This window comes from Loxodonta africana, chromosome 24, assembly GCF_030014295.1.
Source record: "Loxodonta africana isolate mLoxAfr1 chromosome 24, mLoxAfr1.hap2, whole genome shotgun sequence".
NCBI lineage: Eukaryota > Metazoa > Chordata > Mammalia > Proboscidea > Elephantidae > Loxodonta > Loxodonta africana.
The window spans coordinates 44,065,800-44,088,459 of NC_087365.1; the positions used below are offsets into that span (position 1 = coordinate 44,065,800).

Consider the following 22,660-nt stretch of genomic DNA (forward strand, 5'->3'; position numbering starts at 1 on the left):
CCTCTGCCTGGAATACTCCACCCTCTCTAGCCCCCTCTTTCCTTGGCCCTCTGAAACAGCACCTCCTTCAGAAAGTGGTCCTTCACCCTCAGTGTTCCCAGGAATTCCCCCAGCTGTTTTCAGGCTGTCACCCTCTTCAAGATGTTGTCTCTGGGTCAGTGATCAGTGTTGTATCTCCAGCCCTGACAAAGGAGGCTTCAGAGTTTGCAGAACTAAGCTCAATGGATTTGGCTCAACCAGATCACCTACCTAATGGTGCCCAACAAGAGCTGGGCACACAGTAGGCCCAACCGGCTCAGGCTCACCCACCAGGGTCTGAAAAGCAGACCACAGGGAGGCCCCATGCTGCCAAGAGCCCGCAGGCAGTCCAGGGAACTTTTGCTCTGGGTCACACCCACCTCTGGGTGGCTGCCAAGCTTCCTGCCAGAAACCGCAGGCTGGGCCGTGGCAGCCCAGAGTCCGGTCATGGGGCTCAGAGGACTTGTGTCAGATCCGCAAAGGGGGGCCCCCCGAGCACTGCCTGGGTCAACAACTCCCTTCTGGGGTTGGGCAGAGCTGGGGGCAGGGCTGAACCAGTCATAGCGGTGGCTTATGCCAAGGCCCTCAGAGGCTGGGCAGAGCTAGAGGGGCCCCTACCAGCCTGTCACAGGCTCCTGGCACTGGTACTTGCTCTGGCTTTTACACACTCACACACACACTCTCTCTCTCTACACACACACACACACACACACACACGCACACAGATACACAGACACACCGGTAGGCGCCCCCTTGGTGGCTTCCACTATCTCACCTTCAGGTAAATGGGCTTGTCAGAGGAACATGAAGATGGGGAGAGGAGGAAGGAGTGAAAAGGCCAGTCTGCGTGTGTGTGTGTGTGTGTGTGTGTGTGAGAGAGAGTGTTTGCCTGGAGTGACCTCACAGCTGCCGGAACATAAAGACTCATGGGTCCTGCCTCCCAGGCTCAAAGCTGGCTCTGCGGGGGACGCAGTGACATGAGAGGCAGATCACAGACCCATCTCCTCACCTTCTTCCTCCTCTTCCTCCTCTCAAAGGTAAGGAGGGCCTGGGCCCCAAAATGCACCATTGACTTCTTTGGTGTGGTGGGAGGGGGCTGGGAGATTGTGAAATCACAGCCAAGGACGCCGTGGCAGAACACTCCCCACCCCCGGCTGCATTCAGCACAGCCCACCCAAGCCAGGCTTCCCTTCCTGCACCCAGACAGCTGCTCTGGCCAGCTCTGCTGTGTGACCTCAGGCAAGTCCCTGCACCTCTCTGATCCTCAACTTCTTCCTCTGTGGAATGGGCACAGTGATTAAGAGGCCTCTGCAGCACTCATTCTTGATAATGCACCTGAAGTGTTCAGCACAGGGCCCGGAATGTGCTAAATGTTCAGAAAAGGACTTTTATGCTTATTACCAATCCCTACAGCCCCTCTACAAAGCAGGTACACATTACCCTCATTATATGTGGGGAAACTGAGACTCAGATGGGACCTGCTTTGTCCACCCAAGCCAGGCTTTGAATGGACATGGGGTCTGATTAGAAAGGTCACCCCGCAAGGGCATCAATGCTTTTGGGCCCTCAGGCTGTGACAGGTGGCCCGGCTCCGGGGGTCAGAGAGACACCTTGGTGGAAAACGAGCTACATGAGAAAATTATCAAAGGGCTTGTGGCACATCCACCTTGCCTAACACATACAACAACTCCATAAGGAATTGTTATCCTTAATTCTCAGTCATAAGGCTCAGAGAGTGTAAGCAACTTGCCCAAAGTCTCACAGCCAAGAAACATCAGAGCAATAGAGAAGGAGCATGGTAGAGGCCAGATGGGCATGTGTGTGTTGGTGGGAGGCCTCTAGTCTGTGTCTCTCCCCACCTTCAACCTAGACCAAGACCACAGCTGCTGAGCCCTGTCATGACTTCAGGAACTACTGGGTTTCTGGTGCCATGGGGATTGGCCCCACCATGAGCCGTGATCATACTGTATTTCATACTCCTTTGGGGAGCATGGGGCAAGGGCTTCTCCCTCCACCCCCCAGCCTCTAGGTCCCAATCAGGGGGCAAGGGAAGACTGAGAGCCCTGTTAGCATTAATCTGGCTGCCTGTACTCCCAAATGGGACAGAAAAGACATGGTGCTACGTTGGGTGGCTTGGGTATTTGGAGCAGGGGACTTGGGGTTCTGGAGGGGGGGAAGGGGGCTGGGATTAAATGAACAATCAAAATTAAGCTGTCCTTAACATATTGTTCACCCCCTCCATTCTTCCTGAGTCTCAGGAAAATGGGGACTTAGTCATGGCAAACACAGAAAGCCACAACAATCCTCAGAGAGAGAATTCCAAGTCTTCCAGGCAGGCTGTGGGCTCCTGGGCTCAAGGCTGTGCAGAGGGGCAGGAGCAGAGACCCGGAAACAATGAAGGATCCTTTGTTGGCTGTGGCCTCATTTAGTCCCTTTTATCCCTCTGAGATGGGTAGTCTTCGTCCCCATTTACACAGCAGTTAAGTAATATGTTCAAAGTCAGTGGTAGAACTTAACTCTCAGCTCTTGCCCAGAAGACTCCATGTCCAGTGCTCTTACCACAGAGTCTCACTGCCTAGTGACCACAGCCAGACTCTGAGGAAACTGAGTGTTGATGGGACAACTTGAACATAGGGATGGGGTGGTTAGGAAGGGTGTGGAGTAAAGGGAGGCCAGGAGAGGGCATATCCTTCCTTGGCTATACCAAAACACCCTCAATAACTTGTCATTATTCCTCTTGAACAAATGGGAAATTGAGGCAGAAGCTAAGCTGGGATCAGAGCTCCCAAGGACAAAAGATAGGCACAGTGATTAAGAGCTCGGCCCTTGGGTTCACATGAACTTGGATTTCAATCCTGACTCTACCCCTTACTAGCTGTCACTACACTGCTTTGAGCCTTAGTTTCCTTACCTTTAAAATGGGGATAATGATGGTACCTCACATTGAAGGGTTAAGTTAGACAACACGTTAAAGCACTTGGCTCATAGTGTGACTGTGGCAATTGTGAGTTATCATCATTAATATTATTAATAGCCTCTCCTGGGTGTCAGGACCTGCAGAATCCAGCCTCTTCCAAACTTGCCAGGTAAAAGGAGTCCAACTTGGGAACCCAAGTACAAGGCAGAGGGCCTATTACCTGGCCCTCCTGTGTTCAGGTGGGGAGGGACTGGAGGGCCCGTTTTGGTCAGAGTTCCTACCCCCACCCTCCACCCCTCAACTAACCAAAGGAGCTGAATCCCTGGTTTGGAAGGGAACTCAAAGCCCGCCTATTGCTTTTCAAATCAATTCCATGAGAGTCACCCGGGGATTTGTTTAACTCAGATTTCGGGTTCAGAAGGTGGGGCCCGAAATGCTGAATTTCTAACAAGCTCCAGGTGATGCAAGTGATGCTGGCATGGACCACACTTTGAGGGCGAGGCTAGGCCATCTTCTCTAGAATCACTTCAGCATTGTCCAGTCCCCTGCTTGAAATACCTCCAGAGAGGGGGACTTCCTCCCTTGTGAGGCTGCTAGACACACCCGCCCATCACCCAGTGCTGCCTTAGATGGGAGCCTGGTGCTTGGTGACTGCCTCCTTCTCTGTGATCCTGTCAGAACTGCTAGGACAGTTTGGAGTGGCCCCTGGTGGCCAGGATGGGCGCTGCGGGCCACTGAAAGGTTTGCTGAATTGGGGGCTATTGGGGTGGGGCAGGGTGGGAGCAAAGGCATCATTGCCTGCTTGGGGGCCACACAGGACATATGAAGTAATTAAGTTTATCCTCCTAGACTGCAAATCGTCCCTCCTCTAGATAGAACTCTTCAGTCCCCAAAGGATCCTACCAATTTAAAGATCCGGAAACACCCCTAAACCAAACCAGTTACCAAAGAGTCTATTCCGACTCATGGCAACACCATACATATGTTTCAGAGTAGAACTGCACTCCATAGGGGTTTTCTTTCCATAAATTTTATTTATTTTGTTGTTGTTGTTGAGAATATACACAGCAAAACATACACCAATTCAACATTTTCTACAAGTACAATTTAGTGACATTGATTACATTCTTCGAGTTGTGTGACCATTCTCACCTTCCTTTTCTGAATTGTTTCTCCCTCGTTAACATAAACTCACTGCCCCCTAAGTTTCCTATCTAATCTTTCAAGTTGCTGTTGTCAGTTTGATCCCATATAGATAATTCTTAAAAGAACATAATGCTTGAGGCAAAAATTTTTTACTAGTTAAGCTAAACTATTATTGGTTTTAAGACTTCAGGGGATATTTTTGGTTTAAGGTTTAAAGATTATCTCAGGGCAATAGTTTCAGGGGTTTATTCAGCCTCCATGGCTCCAGAAAGTCTAGAGTCCATGAGAATTTGAAATTCTGCGTTTTTCTCCCCTTTTGATCAGAATTCTTCTATGGAATCTTTGATCGCAATGTTCAATACTGGTAGCCAGGCACCATCCAGTTCTTCTGCTCTCATGGAAAAGTGGGCAGTTGTTCATGGAGGCAATTAGCCACACATTCCATTTTCTCCTCTTATTCTTGACTCTTGTTCTTTCTCTTTGCCCCAGGTGAATAGTGCCTTGGAAGACTGCTTGCAAGCTTTTCAGACCCCGGGGACTATGCAATGAACTAGGAGATAGAACAGAAGCACAAAACACATTATTAGTCCATTTAACTGGGATGTCCCATGAAACCATGACCCTAAACCTCCAAAGAAAGGAATTAAATCACATGAGGTGTTTGGTTGTACATAAGCAGCCTCAACAGCTAGTCTTTCATTGTTGTAAATGTATCTATCACACAACTTTTGCCATTTCAACTTTTTACAGGCATACAACTTATTGACAGCAATTACAATAATTGGCTGTGCAACCCCACCTTTAATCAATGCAATTTGTCCATCACTGTTAATCCCCTTTTTCCTTCTCCCTCCCATCCCTGGAACAAGAAACAAACTCATTGCCATTGAGTTGATTCCGACTCACAGTGACCCTATAAGACAGAGTAGAACTGCCCCAAAGGGTTTCCAAGGCTGTAAATCCTCAAGGAAGCAGACTGCCACATCTTTCTCCCACTGGGCAGCTGATGGGTTCAAATCGCCGACCCTTCAGTTAGCAGCTGAGTGCTTTAACCATCGGTCCACCAGGGCTCCTTCTGCCCCTGGTAACCGCTAACAAACTTTCATCTCTATATATTTGCCTTTTCTTGTCTTTTCATTTAAGTGAGATTACACAATATTTGTCCTTTTGTAACTGGCTTATTTCACTCAGCATAGTGTCTTCAAGCTACATCTCCATGGGGCTTTTAATGGCTGTGATCTTTAGGGGAAACTCTGGTGGCATAGGGATTAAGTGCTACAGCTGGTAACCAAAGGGTCGGCAGTTCAAATCCAGCAGGCGCTCCTTGGAAACTCTATGGGGCAGTTCTACTCTGTCCTATAGGGTCACTATGAGTTGGAATCTACTTGACGGCACCGGGTTTGGTTTTTTTGTGTGTGTGATCTTTAGGAAGCAGATTGCCAGGCCTTTCTTCTGAGGTGCCTTTGGGTGGATTTGAACCATCAATCTTTCAGTTAGTAGCCAACCACTTAACTGTTCGTGGCACCCAGGGGCTCCTAAACTAAAGATCAGTCCCCCACAAATGTGGCCACTGGGAACATCTTGAATTATGCCTATCTCTTGGTCCCCACCTGCAAAGAACATGCAGGAGCCCATGTTTCTCCTTAGTTTGCCACGTGGTGGGGCCCTCTGCCTAAGTGACATCTGCCTCACAGTTTGGTTGTTTCTTGTCCTGGGTGGGCAGTCAGGACACTTGGGCTGACGTCTTGACTCTGCCACTGGGGGCTGGGTGCCTGGCTCAGGTGCCCATTACAAGAAAAGTCTGTCCCTGGGTCCTCATTGGGGAAGCAGACACTTGCAGTTGCAGCCAACACACTGTGACTTTTGGCAAGGCCCTTCCTCTTCTCGGACCTCAGTGTCCCCATCTGTACATGGAGGTGTTGGACTGGATCAGAGGTGCTGAAAACCTAGCTGTGCACCAAAAGCCTCCCGACAGCTTGTTAAAAATACAGATTCCAGGGCCCCACCTCTGGGAGTTCAGACTTGGTAAGTCTCAGCGAGGGCCTTGAGATCTGTATTTTACCAATCTTCCTGGTTGATTTGAATGCCCAACACAGGGTTCGTAAACATATTCTTGATTGTGCCAAAGATTAAAAATGCCCACGATACTGTTTAATTTGTTCAGTCCTCAGGATAAGTATCCAGAGTCCACAAGCTGGAAAAGGCTGCTTTAATCCATCACGTCGTTGCATTTGCCTTTCTGGGAGCTCCCAGAGGGTAGGGCCTACCTAAGCCATTTCCTGTTGTTAATAATGCTGATGGCCATAGATAAACGCACTGAGCATCTAGCTACTAAGGGCTCAACATGCCCAATTTCATGTATTCCTCAAAATAATCCTCTGAGCTACGTATTATTATTGTCCTCATTTTACAGATGAAGAAACTGAGGCTCAGAGAGGTTAAGTAGCTTGCCCAAGGCCACACAGCTAATAAGAAGCAGAGCCAGGACTGGAATACATGTCCAGCATCCTTGCTCATGGCCACAATGCAATGAAGGGCCATAGGACAGCCAGGGCTCGAAGCCAGGTCTGTATGACTCTCAGCTAATTTGTGGACCCCACATTGGCCAGCCTGGCAGAGAAGTGGCCAGCTGTGGGGGCTGGGGGGGTGTCTCACCACTTGTCTTCAAAGTCAGTGGCTGAGTGAGGTCTTTGTCTTGGCAGGTGTGTGCCCAGCTGTGCCCAACACCGTGTGCCTGCCCCTGGCCGCCTCCCCGATGCCCACTGGGGGTGCCCCTGGTGCTGGACGGCTGTGGGTGCTGCCGGGTATGTGCACGGCGGCTGGGGGAGCCCTGCGACCACCTCCACGTCTGCGACTCCAGCCAGGGCCTGGTTTGCCAACTCGGGGCGGGCCCTGGCGGCCGGGGGGCGCTATGCCTCTGTAAGCAGGTTTGCGGGACTGATGGAGGGGGCTGGGCAAGGCCAGGGCTTCTCAGTCCAACAGCAGCCTCCTCTCTCTGCCTCTCTCCCCCTTGCTTCATGTACACCATCCACTCCAGCCAAACCTGGTGGCCCCTTGCCCCCTAAAGGCCACCCCCCACTTCTCCCCTCTTGGCCTTTGCCAGGACCATGCCTACCACCCGAATAGTCTTCCCCCCCACACCTGCTTGTCCAAATCACAGCCAACTTCCAAAGGCTTAAACACCTCCAAACTGGAAGCATCATCCCCTTCTCAGCACCTTCACACACTTTTGGGGGAAAAAAAGTACAAGCCCTCATTCAGGGAATGATCCGTGCCAGGCCCTGTGCTAAGCACTTACTACACAATCCTCACAACAACACTATGAGGCAAGTACTTTCAGACCCATTTTATAGATGAGGAAACTGAGGCTCAGTTTCCATCATGCTTAATGTTGCACGTCTTGCACGTCCTGGTCAAGCAGGTTCTAAAGGCAGCATTGCAGTCTGTCTTCCTCCTGGATTGGGAGCCCTGGGACCACAGTGTGAGTCCTGGATCTGCTATTTATTAGCATGACCTTGGGCAAGTTCCATCTTTCACCACTCTTCCAGGCCTCGCTGTCCTCTGACACTTCAGGGCAAGGTTTCTCCACCTCACTCTGGTGCCACTGGGGCAGGGTCATTCTTTGTTGTGGCGGCTGTCCTGTGCATTGTAGGTTGTTTAGTAATATCCCTGGCCTCTACGTACTAGATGTCAGTACCAACCCTTCACGTTGTGACAACCAAAACTGTCTCCGGATAGACTCAACTGTCTCCTGGGGGCAAAATCCTTCCCAGCTGAGAACCACTGCTTTAGGGAAACAGAAGAGCATGGGGATACTCTCAAAATAATAATAATAAGCCTTGTAGAGCAATTACCTCTTTCTTCGATGTATATGTCCCTTTTATAAAAATAACAACTAGAGAGAGAGAGAGAGAGAGGGGCCCATGAATCAATAAAAACGAGTCCATTTATAGGGGGGAAAAAAACTGTAAAAAAAAATCTGTTAAAAAATTTATACAGTAGACAGAAAATTAGCAATAGCAAGGTCTGGTAAAATGCTTTATTTGATCAGGGGCATATTGTAGTGAGAAAGGAGTGAGTTGTTATATAAGCTCACAGATGATTGCTATTAAAAATGTGTCTAAAAAACAGTTGCCTCCAGGAAGCCCTCCGTCACTGTTCCTTCCGTGTTCTGCTTGGAGAATGTGACTTTCACATCTATCTCCCCACTGGCCCAGATTCCCTGGAGGAAAGGACTGTGTCTTACTCCTGTCCGGGAGCGTGGTGGTTGGCACACAGGAGGTGCAGAAGAAATCTCTCTTGAATTACAAGGAGTGAGAGCTAATTTATCCAGTGTTTTCTATATGCTATGCTGGTGCCAGGCATTTACTCAAGGGGCATTTCTTGAGGTTCTGTATGTCCAACGGGGGGTGGGGGGATGCCATGATGACACAGCCCCACCCTCAAGGAGTTCTCTTTCTTGAGACTTCATTCTTGAGGGCTTCATTCAAAGAGTATTTCCTGAGCACCTACTATATGCTAATACTGTGCTAGGGGCTAGGTACGTATTACCCACCATGTAACTGAAGGCACAGATTTAGCGTTAAGGTGACTCAGAGAAGTTAGGTAACTCACTCAAAGCCACACAGCCAGCAAGTTAAGCCCTGGCCTAACAGTAATGACTACGACCCAGCAGGTGAACAATGAACTTTTGCTTCGTGAAATCTCAGTGCATATAAATTGTAATAACAGCAACACAGTAGTTAGGATTGATTGAAGGTCTTTTTGTGGTGTGTGTTACCTGTATCAGTTTATAACCATTGAAATAAGTACCATTATATCCCCATTTTGCAGTTGAGGAAACTGAGGCAAGAAGTGAAATCACTTGGCCAAGGTGCACAGTTAATAAAGGGCAGAGCTGGGGCTTAAACCCAGGCAGACCTCCTGTAAACTCTGTGCCAGTGTCCAGGCTTCCTGCAGGGCCGGGGCAGGTTGGCCATGGGATGGGGCCACAAAGCACTGGGCTGGAGCCCCTGACAGAGCTCAGGCACTGGGAGGGCGCTGTCTTCCTCTGCCGGATCTGCCTGGGCTCTGCCAGGAGGCTATGCACAGGATGTGGCCAGCACGGCCTCAGCTGGCCTTTCCCAGGGAAGGGTCAGGGTGACCAGTGGGGGTCTGGTTTCTCCCCTGCAGTGGGAGAGGATGACGGGACCTGTGAGGTGAATGGCCGCCTGTACCAGGATGGAGAGACCTTCCAGCCCCACTGCAGGATTCGCTGCCGCTGCGAGGATGGTGGCTTCACCTGTGTGTCGCTGTGCAGCGAAGACGTCCTGCTGCCCAGCCGAGACTGCCCCCAGCCCAGGAGGGTGGAGGTCCCAGGCAAGTGCTGCCCCGAGTGGGTCTGCACGGACACCCTGGGGGTGCAGACTCTTCCAGCCCGAGGTGAGTGTCTGCTGGACCCCACCCTGGGGTGAGACCTCGGGGGCATGGGGGGCCTAGAGGGGTGAGGACATCTGGAGACAGGAAAGTAAAGGTTTCAACGACAGACGGATGACAGACACTGGGCAGTGGGAGGCTGAGGAGAGACACAGGAAAGGGGAGTGAGCGGAGGGTCACCAGCCAGATCCTTTAACACTGACAGAACAAGAAGCCTTGGTTTAAGTGCAGAATTTTAACTCACATTGTTGTTAGGTGCTATCAAGTTGATTTCAACTCATAGTGACTCCATGTGACAGAGTTGAACTGTCCCTTTTTAAATTTTAATTTCTTTTGTTGTTGTTGAGAATATACACAGCCAAACACACACCAGTTCAACAGTGTGTACACGTATGGTTCCGTGACATTGATTACATTCTTCGAGTTATGCAACCATTCCCGCCCTCCTTTTCCGAGTTATCCCTCCCTTGTTAACATAAACTCACTGTCCCCTATGTTCTAGGCTGTAATCTTTATGGGAGTGGGTTGCCAGGTCTTTCTCCTGCAGCACTGCTAAGTGGGTTCCAACTACCAACCTTTGAGTTAGCAGCTGAGTGCTTAACCATCATCCCACCAGGGCTCCTATAATTTTAAGTCATAATTAACTAAAAAGAAAAATTGGGTGGCAAAGTGACAAGGGGAGAATTAGGGTACTTGAACCAAATTCTTGCATTTCATAGCAAAAAGTCCACAGAAGCTAAGATCGATCAATACATAGTATTATCATCTGGACTTATCAAAAGAGGAACTCAAAACTGAACGAGGCAAAATTGTTGCCTCTGGGATGTGGCCTAGAGGTGGGCAGAGGTGGGGGAAAGACAGTTACCTTCCAGTCAACTCTTCAGGTTTAGAGCTTCTGTTGTTCTTATGTTGCTGGGTTTTGTTTGTTTTGTTTTGATCACATGACTGTAATTAAAAAAAAAAAAAAAAAAGACAACCAAAAGGGGATTGGTTACAGAAATAACTGTGCCACTTGAGAGGCAGTGAAGCATGGTGGGTGACAAGTGTTAGGACTCTGCATGGGTGCTAATCCTAGCTCTGCCACTTACTAGCTGTGTGACTCTGGGCAAGTTGCTTAACTTCTCTGTGTCTCAGTGTCTCCATCTGTAAAATGAGGGTGATAAGCACATCTACTTCATAGAGTTATTGTGAGGACTAAATGAGTTAATACAAATAAATCAGAACAGAGCCTGGTACATATCCTTTCATCAGTGGTAGCTATTATTATCCTTATGATGGACTATGATAAAAAAAAATATGATACCCACATTTAAATAGAAATGCATACAGGAATGCCAAGGAGTTCAACTTCAATATAAAAAGTATATAAGTATATTAACCTTTTTTTTTGTACTAAGTATAAAAAAGAAACAGTATGTCAATGTGATCTACATTATGTGTGCGCTTGTGTGTGTATACACAGGTATATGCAACACACGTACACACACAGGTGCGTATAAAGAGGGTTTCTTGACCTCGGTTCAGAGAGGTTAAGCAACTTGACCAATTAGGTGGGTTGATTTGGCTGCCAAGCCCTGACCTCTCGGCGCTGACCCCTCTTTCTTCCCCCACAGAACCCCAGTTTTTTGGCCTTGTAGCTCCCCAGCCCATGCCATGCCCAGAGTGGAGCACGGCCTGGAGCGCCTGCTCGACCACCTGTGGCCTGGGCGTGGCCACGCGGGTGTCCAACCAGAACCGCTTCTGCCGACTGGAGACCCAGCGCCGCCTGTGCTTTCCCGGGCTCTGCCCGCCCGCCAGGGGGCGCAGCCCACCGTACAGAGCCTTTTAGAGCCAGGCCTGGGAACCGAGACGCAGCGCCCATGGTCCCCAGCAGGCAGCCCTGTGCCTGAGCCCGGGGCAGATGGCAGAGGGCCCTTCCCCACGCCCTGGGCTGCAGGTAACGATCCAGCTTGAATCCGCAGAACAGGCTCTGGAGGACAAGAATATTCGCAAGCTGCCTGGTCGGTCTGGACCCTGATATAATAGCTCGGCAGTGAGAGGGAGCATGACCTTGTCCCCCTCCTCTAGTTCACGGCCTGGGAGGATGGCCAAGGTTTCTAGGACCTTCTGGTCCATTCCTTGCCTATTCCCATCCTTTATGCTCATGGAGGAACTTTCTCTCCAGTTTCCCCTTGGAGGATATAGTACAACCAACTGGGTCCCTTAATAATTAGGCAGAGGTGGGTGCTGGGCTGGACCAGCCATTTTCCTGGGGCTCTGGTAAAAAACACACACAGACATTCTGAATCTCCTGCTACCTTTCCTAGAGTTAAGTAGAAAGTCCCTGAATACTGACTTATGCAGGAACTTGTGTGTCAGGCTTGTGCTCAAATGAGAAAGCCCTTGCCATGGGGGGCTAAATTCTTTGTGACAACCACAAGATGAAATCACACTGCTTAATAGAAAGTCAGAAAACAGGCCTTAAAGAAATCCATTAGACACAATTTGTATGAACATGAATGAACCTTTCTTGTGCACCTACCATGTGCCAGGCACTGAGCAAGACAGTCTATATAGATCAGAGCTTCTCAACATTTTTGAGAGGAGAAAACCAGGGGAGCGAGAAGGTTACCTCCAGGGACTGGGGGACATAGCCTGAAAGAAACAAGCCCAAGTGAGAAATTCTGTTTAAAGTTCATGTTTTATTGTAAGAAAAAAAAAATGTTGAAACTTTGCATCCTCCTCCATGGTCTACTTTGCATTTGTTTAAAAATAAAAACCATGTTTCCATCAGGATCCAGCAGCCAGGAAATGAGAAGGCACTATCAGTATTGACACAGAGTACATGTCTTCTGCTGGATACCATACACCGTCCTGTGGGGTATATATCCACAAGTGGAATTGTGGGGTCGCAGCCTATGCTCTTTCTGCTGGGTCAGACTATCTATCTCTCAGTATAATGGAGGTCTCTGCATACAACAAGCGCTCAATAAATACTTGTTGCATAAATAATAACCACATGCTAGGCTCTGTTCTAAGCATCTTATATGTAATAACTCACTTGACCCTCACAATAACCCTTTGGAGTTACTTTTGCTATTATCCCCATTTCACAGATGAAGAAACGGAGGTACAGAGAAATTAAGAAAGAGTCCAAGTTCACACAACTCAAAGTTAACAGAATCAGGATGCAAACTCAGGAAGTCCTGCTCCAGAGCCCATGCTCTCACCCACCAGGCTACTGAGTGAGGTTCCCACACTGGTTCAGGGATAAGGTGCCAGGGCCTGGATGTGTAGCCGTGAGGATGGGAAAGAAAGAATGGATGGAAGAATCAGCAGGGCCTGGCCCATGCCTGTGAGGTCTTATTTGAGTGTCCGATGTGAGGAGCAGGGGAAATAAGAAGTCAAAAAGTCCCTGGGCTGTCTGCTGGAGGATGGGGAGAATGATGGGGCACTGAGAGAAAGTGGGAAAGAGGAGGTGAGCCCTTTTAGGTGGCAGATATGGAGAAGGAGCTGTCCTAGATGTTTTGAGTTTGAGGAGACCACTGTCATCCAGGAGACTGGGGCTGGAAGCAGTTGGAGATCAAGGATGGGTCAGGTTTAAATGTAGAGAAGAGTTCAGGTCTGGGCAATAATGGTGTGAGTCAGCTGCACAGAGGAGAAGAGGAGACAGTCAGAGGGACTGGGCAGGTTCAGTTATGGAAACAGCAAACAGGTACATGTGTACGTTTGCCTGGATAACCTCTGACCACCTCTCCTTCTCCACTGCTCCCCACTGTGGCCAGGGCCACCATCATCTCTGCCCAGATGATTGCGGTGGCCTCCTCCACTCTTGCTCAACACAGCAGCCAGAGGGATCCTTTTAAAAGCTGAGTCCCCTCACATCACTTCTTTCCACTCCAAGAAAAGCTACAGGCCTTCCTTTGACCTACAGCCTTTCCCCTCTACCGTGACCTGCCCCCAGTCACCTCTCTGCCCTTATCCTCAATTACTCTCCCCCTTGCTCATGCTGCTCTGGCCTCATTGGTTTCCTTGCTGGTCCTCAAATCCTCCAGACACGCCCCTACCCCAGGACCTTTGCACTGACTATCCCTCTGTCTGATGTCACCTTCCTCCAGATACCACACGGCTAATTCCCTTAATCTCTTTCAAGTTTTGACTCACATTTTGAGTCACCATTTCACTGGCAACCCACCTTGGCCACTCCCTTCCGACTCCCCTTACACTGCTGTGCTTGTTCTTTTTGCCGTAACACGTATCGCCTTTTAACGCACTATCTAATTTACTTGTTTATTATTTATTGCCCAACTCCCCAAACACAGTCATGAGAGCTCCACAAGGGCTGAGGTTTTTAGTCTGTTTTCTTCACTGCTGGCTCTCCAGGACCTAGAACAGTGCCTGGCACAGAACCAGGCTCAGAATGAATGAAAAGAATCAATCTTGCTTTTTAAGGATTTATTTAATGAGGCTTAGAAAAGTAACATGTAGCCAACAAACTGGAGTGGCTGCTCTGTGGTCAAGGATTCCCCATGGCCATATCTAGGTGGCCAGAACTAACCTGCCCCCTGCCCCCTATCCTCAACCTCAGGAGTTCTCAAACTGTGGCCCCTGGACCAGCAGCCTCCGCAGCACCCGGGAACATGTTGGAAATGTACAGCTCTTGGGCCCCACCCCCAGAATCTCTGTAGGTCTTGGAGTAGGGCCCAGCAATCTGTGTTTTAATCAGCAGGAACCCTGGTGCCATAGTGGTTAAGTGCTATGGCTGCTAACCAAAGGGTCAGCAGTTTGAATCCACCAGGCACTCCTTGGAAACTCTATGGGCCAGTTCTACTCTGTCCTATAGGGTTGCTATGAGTTGGAATCGACTGGATGGCACTGGGTTTGGTTTTTGTGTGTGTGTGTGTGTGTGTGGTTTCCATGCTACAGTATGAGAAGAACCCCTCAACTCCATTAAAATCTGTGTAAGATTATAACGGACCCCCTCAACTCCACCTTCAGAGGGCAGTCACGGGAGAAGACAAACGTGATTGCCACTGCCCCCTATTGGCATTTTAGTGTATGAACAACGGAGAGGCGACCTGTGGGAGGATGGTGAGCCCAACGGCCTCCTGTTTCACATTTGTGGAGACGGAGTCTCAGGAAAGGGAATGGACTTCCCCAATGCTTTGGGGGTGAGGCAGCCATAGAGCTAGGCCTAGGATTCTTTTCTATTTGTACCAGATAGAGCAACTTTCCTCTCTTTAAGTCCCTGGGTGGCACAAACGATTTGCGCTGGGCAAACACGAAAGGTGGCTGCCACCAGTGCCTGGCAATCTGCTTCTGTAAAGATTACAGCCAAGAAAACCCTGTGGAGCAATTCTACTCTGTAACATATGGGGTTGCCACAAGTCGGAATCAGCTCGACGGCAGTGAGTTTGGTTTTGGTTTTCACCCGCAGGACTCCTAGGGATGACACAAGGACAGACAGAACAGTTCTGGCTATGAAACTTCTCCCCTGGTTTGTCTTCCAGCACCCAGAAAATTCTGAGGGACTTCGAAATCCTACCGTATTCACTTGTTAGGGCTGCTATAACAAGCTACCAAACTGGGTAGCTTATAACAAAAGGAAGTTATTCACTCATAGTTCTGTTGGTTAAAGTCCAAAATCAAGGTGTCAGCAGAGCCTTGCTGTCCCTCTGACGCTCAAGGGCAGAGCCTTCCTTGCCACTTCCCAGCTTCCAGTGGTTGCCTGACTGGTAGGTGTGTCTTTCCGGTTTCTGCCATCTTCTCTCTGTGTGTGCCTCTCTCTGGGTGCCCTCACCTCTTTTTATAAAGACACCAGTCAGATTGGATTTAGAGCCCACCTTCTTCCAGTATGATCTCATTTTAACTAATTACATCTGCAAAGACCCCATTTCCAAATAAGGTCACATTTTGAGGTTCTGAGTGGACATTAATTTTGGGGGAATTCTGCCTTAGTTATCTAGTGCTGCTGTGACAAATACCACAGTGGGTAGCTTTAACAAACAGAAGAAATTTTATTTTCTCACGATTTAGGAGGCTAAAAGTCCGAATCCAGGGCATTGTCTCTAGGGGAAGGCTATCTCTGTCTGCTCTGGGAGAAGGTCCTTGTCTCTTTGCAGCTACTGTTCCTTGGCTCCTTGGTGATCTTCATGTGGCATGTGTCTTCCCCCATCTGTGCTTCCTTGCTTGGCCGCTTGTTCAATCTGTTCTTTTTATATCTCAAAAGAGATTGACTCAAGATACACCCTATACTAGTACTGCCTCATTCACATAACAAAGATAACCACAGGTATAGAAACCAAAACCCATTGCCATCAAATCGATTCTGATTCATAGCGACCCTATAGGGCAGAGAAGAACTGTCCCATAGGGTTTCCAAGGAGCGGCTGGTAGATTCAAACATGCTGACCTTTTGGTTAGTAGCCGAGCTCTTAACCACTGCACCATCAGGGCTCCGGAACCACAGGTATAAGGGTTAGAATTTACAATACATATTTTGGGGGGGGGATACAATTCAATCCATAACATACACTATCAACCCCGCACATCTACCAATGTTGTTGTTCTTAGCTGCTGACAAGTCGAATCCAACTCATGGCGCCCCCATGTGCGCAGAGTAGAACTGCACTCCATAGAGGTTTAAGGCTGTGATCTTTCAGAAACATATCACCAGGCCTGTCTTCCAAGGCACTCTGACTGCCAGCCTTTCAACTAGTGTCAAGCGTTTAACCGTTTGCACCACCCAAGGACTCCCATCCACCAATAATATTCTTTAAATTACCAAAAGGCACCTTTTAATTTCTTGAAACTGAGGTCCCTACAGGATACTCAGACTGCAGAAAGGCCACAGCTGCCACCTCCAAATTGCTGGTACTCCCTGTCCCCTGAGGTTAAATAATCCATTCTTTTAGGAGAGACATCTTATCAGGGAAAACGCCTGGGCTCTCTGGCCTTCTGGAAAACTACTAAACTATATTCTAACTATAAAAATCACTCCCTTAAGATCTCAATAGGCCTGAGGAATAAGCAGTGTGGAAAAGGGAAGAGAAGAAATTAATTGGGTGGAGGGAGAAACTCACTTTTACTGGATACCTACAGGCACAGTGGTTGAAGAGCTTGGCTGCTAACCAAAAGGTCGGCAGTTTGAATCCACCAGCCGCTCCTTGCAAACCCTATGGGGCAGTTCTACTCTGTCCTATAGAGTTGCTATGAATTGGAATCAACTCAACAGCAATGGGTTACTCTGTACTAAAGAAACTCTGGGTGCTGCAAACTGTTAAGCACTCAACTACTAGCCAAAAGGCTGGCAGTTCAAACCCACCTAGAGGTGCCTTGGAAGACAGACCTGGTGATCTGCTTCTAAAAGGTCCATCCTTGAAAACGCCATGGAGCAGTCCTACTTTGCAAACATGAGGTCGCCATGAGTTGGAACAGACTCAACAGCAGCTAAGAGCAGCTCTGTGCTGACTGCTGCTTCATACACACTTTCATTCAGTCTTCACAAGAATCCCGTTAGGCAGGTATTTTTACCCCCACGTTACAGATAAGGAAACCGAGACTAGAAAAGTGAAGTCACTTGCCCAAGACGGAATGGGGGTCTGGCTCACTCGGAATCCCATTTTCTTCCTTAGCCATGAGGAGTCCCAGCGGCACAATGGTTAAGCACTTGGCTGCTAACCCAAAGGTTGGCAGTTCAAACCCACCCAGCAGCCCTGCAGGAGAAAAATCTGGCAATCTGCTTTTGTAAAGATTGTTAGGTGCTGTCAAGTCAGGTCCAACTCATAGCGATCCCATGTACAACAGAACGAAACACGGCCCAGTCCTGCGCCATCCTCACAATCCTTGTTATGCTTGAGCCCATTGTTGCAGACACTGTGTCAGTCCATTTTATTGAGAGTCTTCCTCTCTTTCACTGACCTTCTACTTTACCAAGCATGATGTTCTACTCCAGGGACTGGTCCCTCCTGATAACATGTCCAAAGCACGTGAGACGAAGTCTCACCATCCTTGCTTCTAAGGAGAATTCTGGCTATACTTCTGGTCCTGCCAGGCTGGTGCCAGATTACAGCCTAGGAGGCCCTGTGGGGCAGTTTAATTACACTCTGTCACATGGGGTCACTAAGAGTCAGAATCAACTCAACAGCACCTAACACTACCACCCTAACACATGTGGTCTTAGAAGAGTCTTCTCTCTCTCTCTCTCTCTGAGCCTCAGTTTCCTTACACTGACATGCGAATGGCAAGGCCAGCCTGACTCACAAAGCTTTCAGAAGAATCTAGAGTCTTAAGGATGGGAAGTGCTTTGAAAAGCACCCAGGGTCCCACCTGGGATGACCCTCCTTTTCTTGTCCTCAAAGCAGCTAACCTTAGAGCTCTGAAAGAAGCAAGTCCGAGGCCCTGAGTGTAACTCGGGGAACAACCGGACAGAGGAAAATCACTAGGTCCCCTCAGGCCCCCAAGGGAGGAAGGAGGGGAGAAGCAGCGGGAGGGGGGGCTGCAGGGGGTGCCCTGGGGTGTTGCTGTTTTTGGTGACTGCTCAGCTGACAGCTTCCCAAGCTGAGAAACACAGATACACAAACTCTAACCTCTCCTGGCTTAAAATAGAGCCGCTGAACCAAAAATGCCAAGCACAGGGCAGAGTCACCTGCCTGGCAGGGCTAGACAGCTCCCTCATGGCCCAAATAACCCCCACCCCCACCGGGCGCATTCGACAAAGCACCTCTCAGCTGCATGTCACAGGATCGGCACAGTGCGCACGAGCACAGCCAGTCAAGTATCCTCTAGAGATGAGCAAAATGAGGTCCAGGGAGGTCCTGGCAGTGTGGCACAGCCAGCAGCAACTTGCCTGCCAGAGCAGTGTAATAGAAGGAGCATGACCTGGGGAGCCAGGCAGCCCTGAGTTCAAGTCCTGGCCAGGCAGCCCTGAGTTCAAGTCCTGGCAATGCCACTTCCTGGCTGTGAGGGCGTTCCCTTTCCCTGAGGGCCCCCCTTCCCCTAAAAACAAGCCTCCATCCCACTGCCCCAACAAGCTCTTTCCAGGCCCTTCTCAGCTGAAGTGACTTGGCTGCTCTGAGACTCTGTTTCCTAAACTATAAAGGGAGGATTCCAGCAGTCCTGTCTGTGAATATGCCCAGCACAGACAGGTGCTTGATCGTTTTAGCTTTCTCCTGCTTCTGGAAAAAGACTTACTGACATCTGCAGGCAGACAGTGAACTGTAAAAAGCGAGGAAAAACAGCTATCAGCTTCTGCGCCCTGGAAAGTGACACGTAATATCTTTTGTAATCCTCGACACAGTCCTACGAGATGGGCACCATTATCATCCCGATTTCTCAGATGGAAAAACTGAGGCAGAGAGAAGTAGAAGTATTCTGTCCCAGACCACCCAGTTAGAAAGTGAGGGAGCAGGGATTTGAACTCAGTCTCACTGGCTCCAGAGCCACCATGCTTGGCAGCTGTGTTTAGCTGTGTTCAAAACCAGGACCTCGTTATTGCTCCCCTGACTAGGGGCCCACCCTGCTCCTGAAAACAAGCCTCCCCCAATCCCCAACTGGCCCAACAAGCTGTCCTCAGGCCCTTCTCTGGCTGCAGGTCATGGGTGCCCCCTCCCAGTCTCCAACAGCCACCCCACCCCCCACTCTGAGACTTATCCTAGGTTCTGCTCCTCTGAAGTCCAAGCAGGAATCAGAAAATCAAACTTGCTTTGCTGTGGCCGTTGCTGAAAATAAGGCTGAGACAGCAGAGCACCCACCTTGGCCACCGCGCCTGCTTCTGGGCCACTGAGCTGCCTCTAGCTCTCGAGGAAGGCAGGACCCAAGGCCCCTTTACCAGGCACTGGGCCCTGGTCCCACCTGGGAAGTGAATTGGGGCACGTCCCTACAGGCCTGGGCACTCACTCACTATGACCAAGTCCCCAGGGCCAGGCCTTGCTCTCGGCCATCATATGTCTTGACTCATTAAATTCTCACAACCCCTGCATCAGTTTCCTATGGCAGCTGTAACAAACTCCCATTAACTGAGTGGATTAAACAATACATATTTATCTTCTTCCAGTTCTGTAGGATGGAAGTCTGATGCAGATCTCATTGGCTAAAATCAAGGTGTTGACAGGGCTGCATGGCTTTCTGGACGCTCTAGGGGAGAATCCATTTCCTTGCTTTTTCCAGATTCTAGAGATGGTTCACTTTCCTTTACTCAAGGCCCCCTTCCTCCATCTCTGATTCTCCCTCTTCTGCCCCACTCTTCTACTTTTAGTGGCCCTTATAACGGTCTCTGGGTGGTGCAGATGGTTCACGGTCGACTACCAACCTAAAATAAATTGGCAGTTCAAACCCGCCCAGTGGTGCTGTGGAAGAAAGTCCTGGGGATCTGTTTCTGTAAAGATTCCCAAACAAAACCCAAACCCACTGCTCTCAAGTTTATCCTAACTCATGGCCCCACAGGACAGAGCAGAACTGCCCCCACAGGACAGAGCAGAACTGCCCCCACAGGACAGAGCAGAACTGCCCCTACAGGACAGAGCAGAACTGCCCCCACAGGACAGAGCAGAACTGCCCCACAGGGTTTCCAAGGCTGTAAATCTTTACAAAAGCAGACTGCCACATCTTTCTCCAGAGGAGCAGCTAGTGGGTTCGAACCACTGACCTTCTGGTTAGGAGCCAAGTGCTTTAACCACTGTGCTACCAGGTCTCCTCTGTAAAGATTCCAGCCAAGAAAACCCTATGGTGAAGCTCTATTCTATAACACAGGGGGTCGCCACGAGTCGGAATTGACTAGACGGCAACAGGTTCGGTGGGGGCAGTTGGTGGTTACATGGGACCCACCTGGATAATCCAGGATAATCTTTTAACTGAAAGTCAGTTGACTGTAGTTGTGTGCTGTCGAGTCGATTCTGACTCATGGTGACCCTATAGGACAGGGTAGACTGCCCCACAGGATTTCCTAGGCTGTAACTTTTTTTTTTTTTTAATTTTTATGGAAGCAGATCGCCAGGTCTTTTCTCCTGTGGAGCCGCTGCTGGGTTCGAACAGCCAACCTTTCGGTCAGCAACTGCGAGTTTAACCATTGTGCCACCAGGGCTTCTAGTCACTTGATTTGCAGCTTTAATTCCGTCTGCAAACTTAATCCCCCTTTGCCACATAACAGGACATACTCAGAGGTCTGAGGGATCAGGATGTGGACAATTTGAGGGGGCGATTAGGAGCACTGGTGGCACAGTGGTTAAGCACTCAGCTGCTAACCAAAAGGTCAGTGATTTGAACTCATCAGCTTCTCCAAAGGAGAAAGATGTGGCAGTCTGCTTTTGTAAAGATTACAGCCTCGGAAACCCTATAGGGCAGTTCTACTCTGTCTATAGGGTCGCTATGAGTCAGAACTGGCTCTATGGCAATGAGTTTGGTTTATTTTTTTATTCTGCCTACCACAACCACTTTATAAAGTAGAAATGGTCTTCAGCCCCATTTTACTCATGGGGACACTGAGGCATCCCAAGCACACACAGCTGGTAAGCAATAGAAGTGGAATATGAGCCCAGGCAATCTGGGTGCAGAGCCCACGCTCTTAACCTTGACACACTACTGCTTCTTCTTTGTCACAAACGGTCACTGGGTGTGTGGTCTGTGCCAGTCCAGGTGCTGGGGTCAGAGAAGTGGCCAAGATTGGATCCCTGTATTCAGGCAGCTCACAGACACACGGGGGGCCCAGTCAGGGAATGTGACAGCTACAAAGCAGTGGGGGGAGAACAAGATGGCAGGTGCCCAGAGGCCCCCAGGAGCAAGAGGAGGGCCACTGAGGAAGGGGGGGGGCCAGGAAAGGAGATGTCCCAGTAAACTGAGAGCTGAAAATGAACAGTGTACCACCCAGACACACCTACTGCAAAAGGGTCCTTTGATGACTAAAAGTATTCACACACGTGATGCACTTACTTTAGCTGGTGCTGGCCCCGGCAGACACTCAGCGTTGTCGTTGTTAGTTGCTGTGTGGATTCCAACTCATGGCAACCCCATGTGTTGCAGAATAGAAGTGCTCCATAGGGTTTTCAAGGCTGGGACCTTTCAGAAACAGATTGCCAGGACTGTCTTCTGAGGCACTTCTGGGTGGGTTCAAATCACCAACCTTTCAGCTAGTAGTTGAGTGCTTAACCATTCGCGCCACTCAGGGATTCCAGGATACTCAATACTGTTGACTATTTAATCCCTGGGTGGTACAGTTAATGCACTTGGCTGCTAACTAAAAGGCTGGAGGTTTAAGTCCATCCAGGGGCATGTAAGAAGAAAGGCCTGGCTATCTATTTCCAAAAACTCAGCCACTAAAAACCCTCTGTAGCACAGTTTTACTCTGACACACATGGGGTCACCATGAGTCAGAATCAATTTGACGACAACTAGTTGGTGGTATTGAGTGCGATGTAACAGGACTGTTGCAGCAAAGTGAGAGTTTATGCCAGAAACTGAAAGTTGAGTGTACCTGGAGCAAAAAAAAAAAAAAACATGCAGAGGGCTTTAGGGAGGGTGACTGGAGCAGTCGTTGGGGGGCAGATGATGCAAGCAAGGCTGCAGCAGAGACATAGAAGGCTGGGGGCTCCAGGCAGTTGCAGAAGGAGGGTAACTCTAGAGAGAGGCTGCCTGTTGCTCTGCCCAGTCTCCACCCAGGCCTTCCCAGGACTTGAAAAGAGCATCCCTTTTCTAACACTGGGGCAGGGGATGGATTCCTCTGGGGAGGAGGTCAGTGGAAATTGTCCCCAGGCACCCAGCTGCTCAGGCCTGACACCCAGAAGTCATCCTTGAGTCTTCTCCTTGGCCCTCACGTTCAATCCACCAGCAAGTGCTGTCGCTCCGTGTATTAGGGTAATGCTAGCTGCTGTAACAGATGACACCTCTATCTCAGTGGCTTAAGACAACATAAGTTCCACAGGGGTGGCCTCGCATGTGTCATTGCGGTTCCCGGGCACCTTCCACTTTATGGCTCGTCCCTTTTTAAAAAACTTCAGGTGTGTCTCTGCATTCAGCCTAGTGCTGGGAAAAAGAGGCAGAGGATAGCGTGTGGCAGGTTTTCTGCACCAGGCCTGGAAGGGACACGCACCTTTCCGCCCACATTCCATTGGCTAGAGCTCATCACGTGGGCATCCTATGTGCAAGAGGGGCTGGGAAACGTGGTCCAGCTGCGGACCCAGCTTCCCCTCCCGC

The 22,660-nt window shown here is 49.5% G+C and overlaps 1 protein-coding gene across 4 annotated transcripts; it reads left to right on the plus strand.

The window, feature by feature from the left end:
* The first annotated feature begins 517 nt into the window (after positions 1-517).
* On the plus strand, positions 518-20,922 carry CCN5 (cellular communication network factor 5). Of its 4 annotated transcripts, none has more exons than XM_064276114.1 (5): positions 518-799; positions 963-1,055; positions 6,784-7,000; positions 9,254-9,502; positions 20,622-20,922. In XM_064276114.1, exons 2-5 carry the CDS (start codon positions 996-998, stop codon positions 20,915-20,917), a joined length of 822 nt encoding a protein of 273 aa, XP_064132184.1. In that variant the 5' UTR covers positions 518-799; positions 963-995; the 3' UTR covers positions 20,918-20,922. The 4 variants fall into 4 exon arrangements, with proteins under 4 accessions (XP_064132184.1, XP_064132182.1, XP_023406038.2 ...); XM_064276113.1 differs by lacking the exon at positions 518-799 and adding an exon at positions 6,495-6,646 and having other exon boundaries at positions 956-1,055; XM_064276112.1 differs by having other exon boundaries at positions 518-1,055.
* The last annotated feature ends 1,738 nt before the right edge of the window (positions 20,923-22,660 follow it).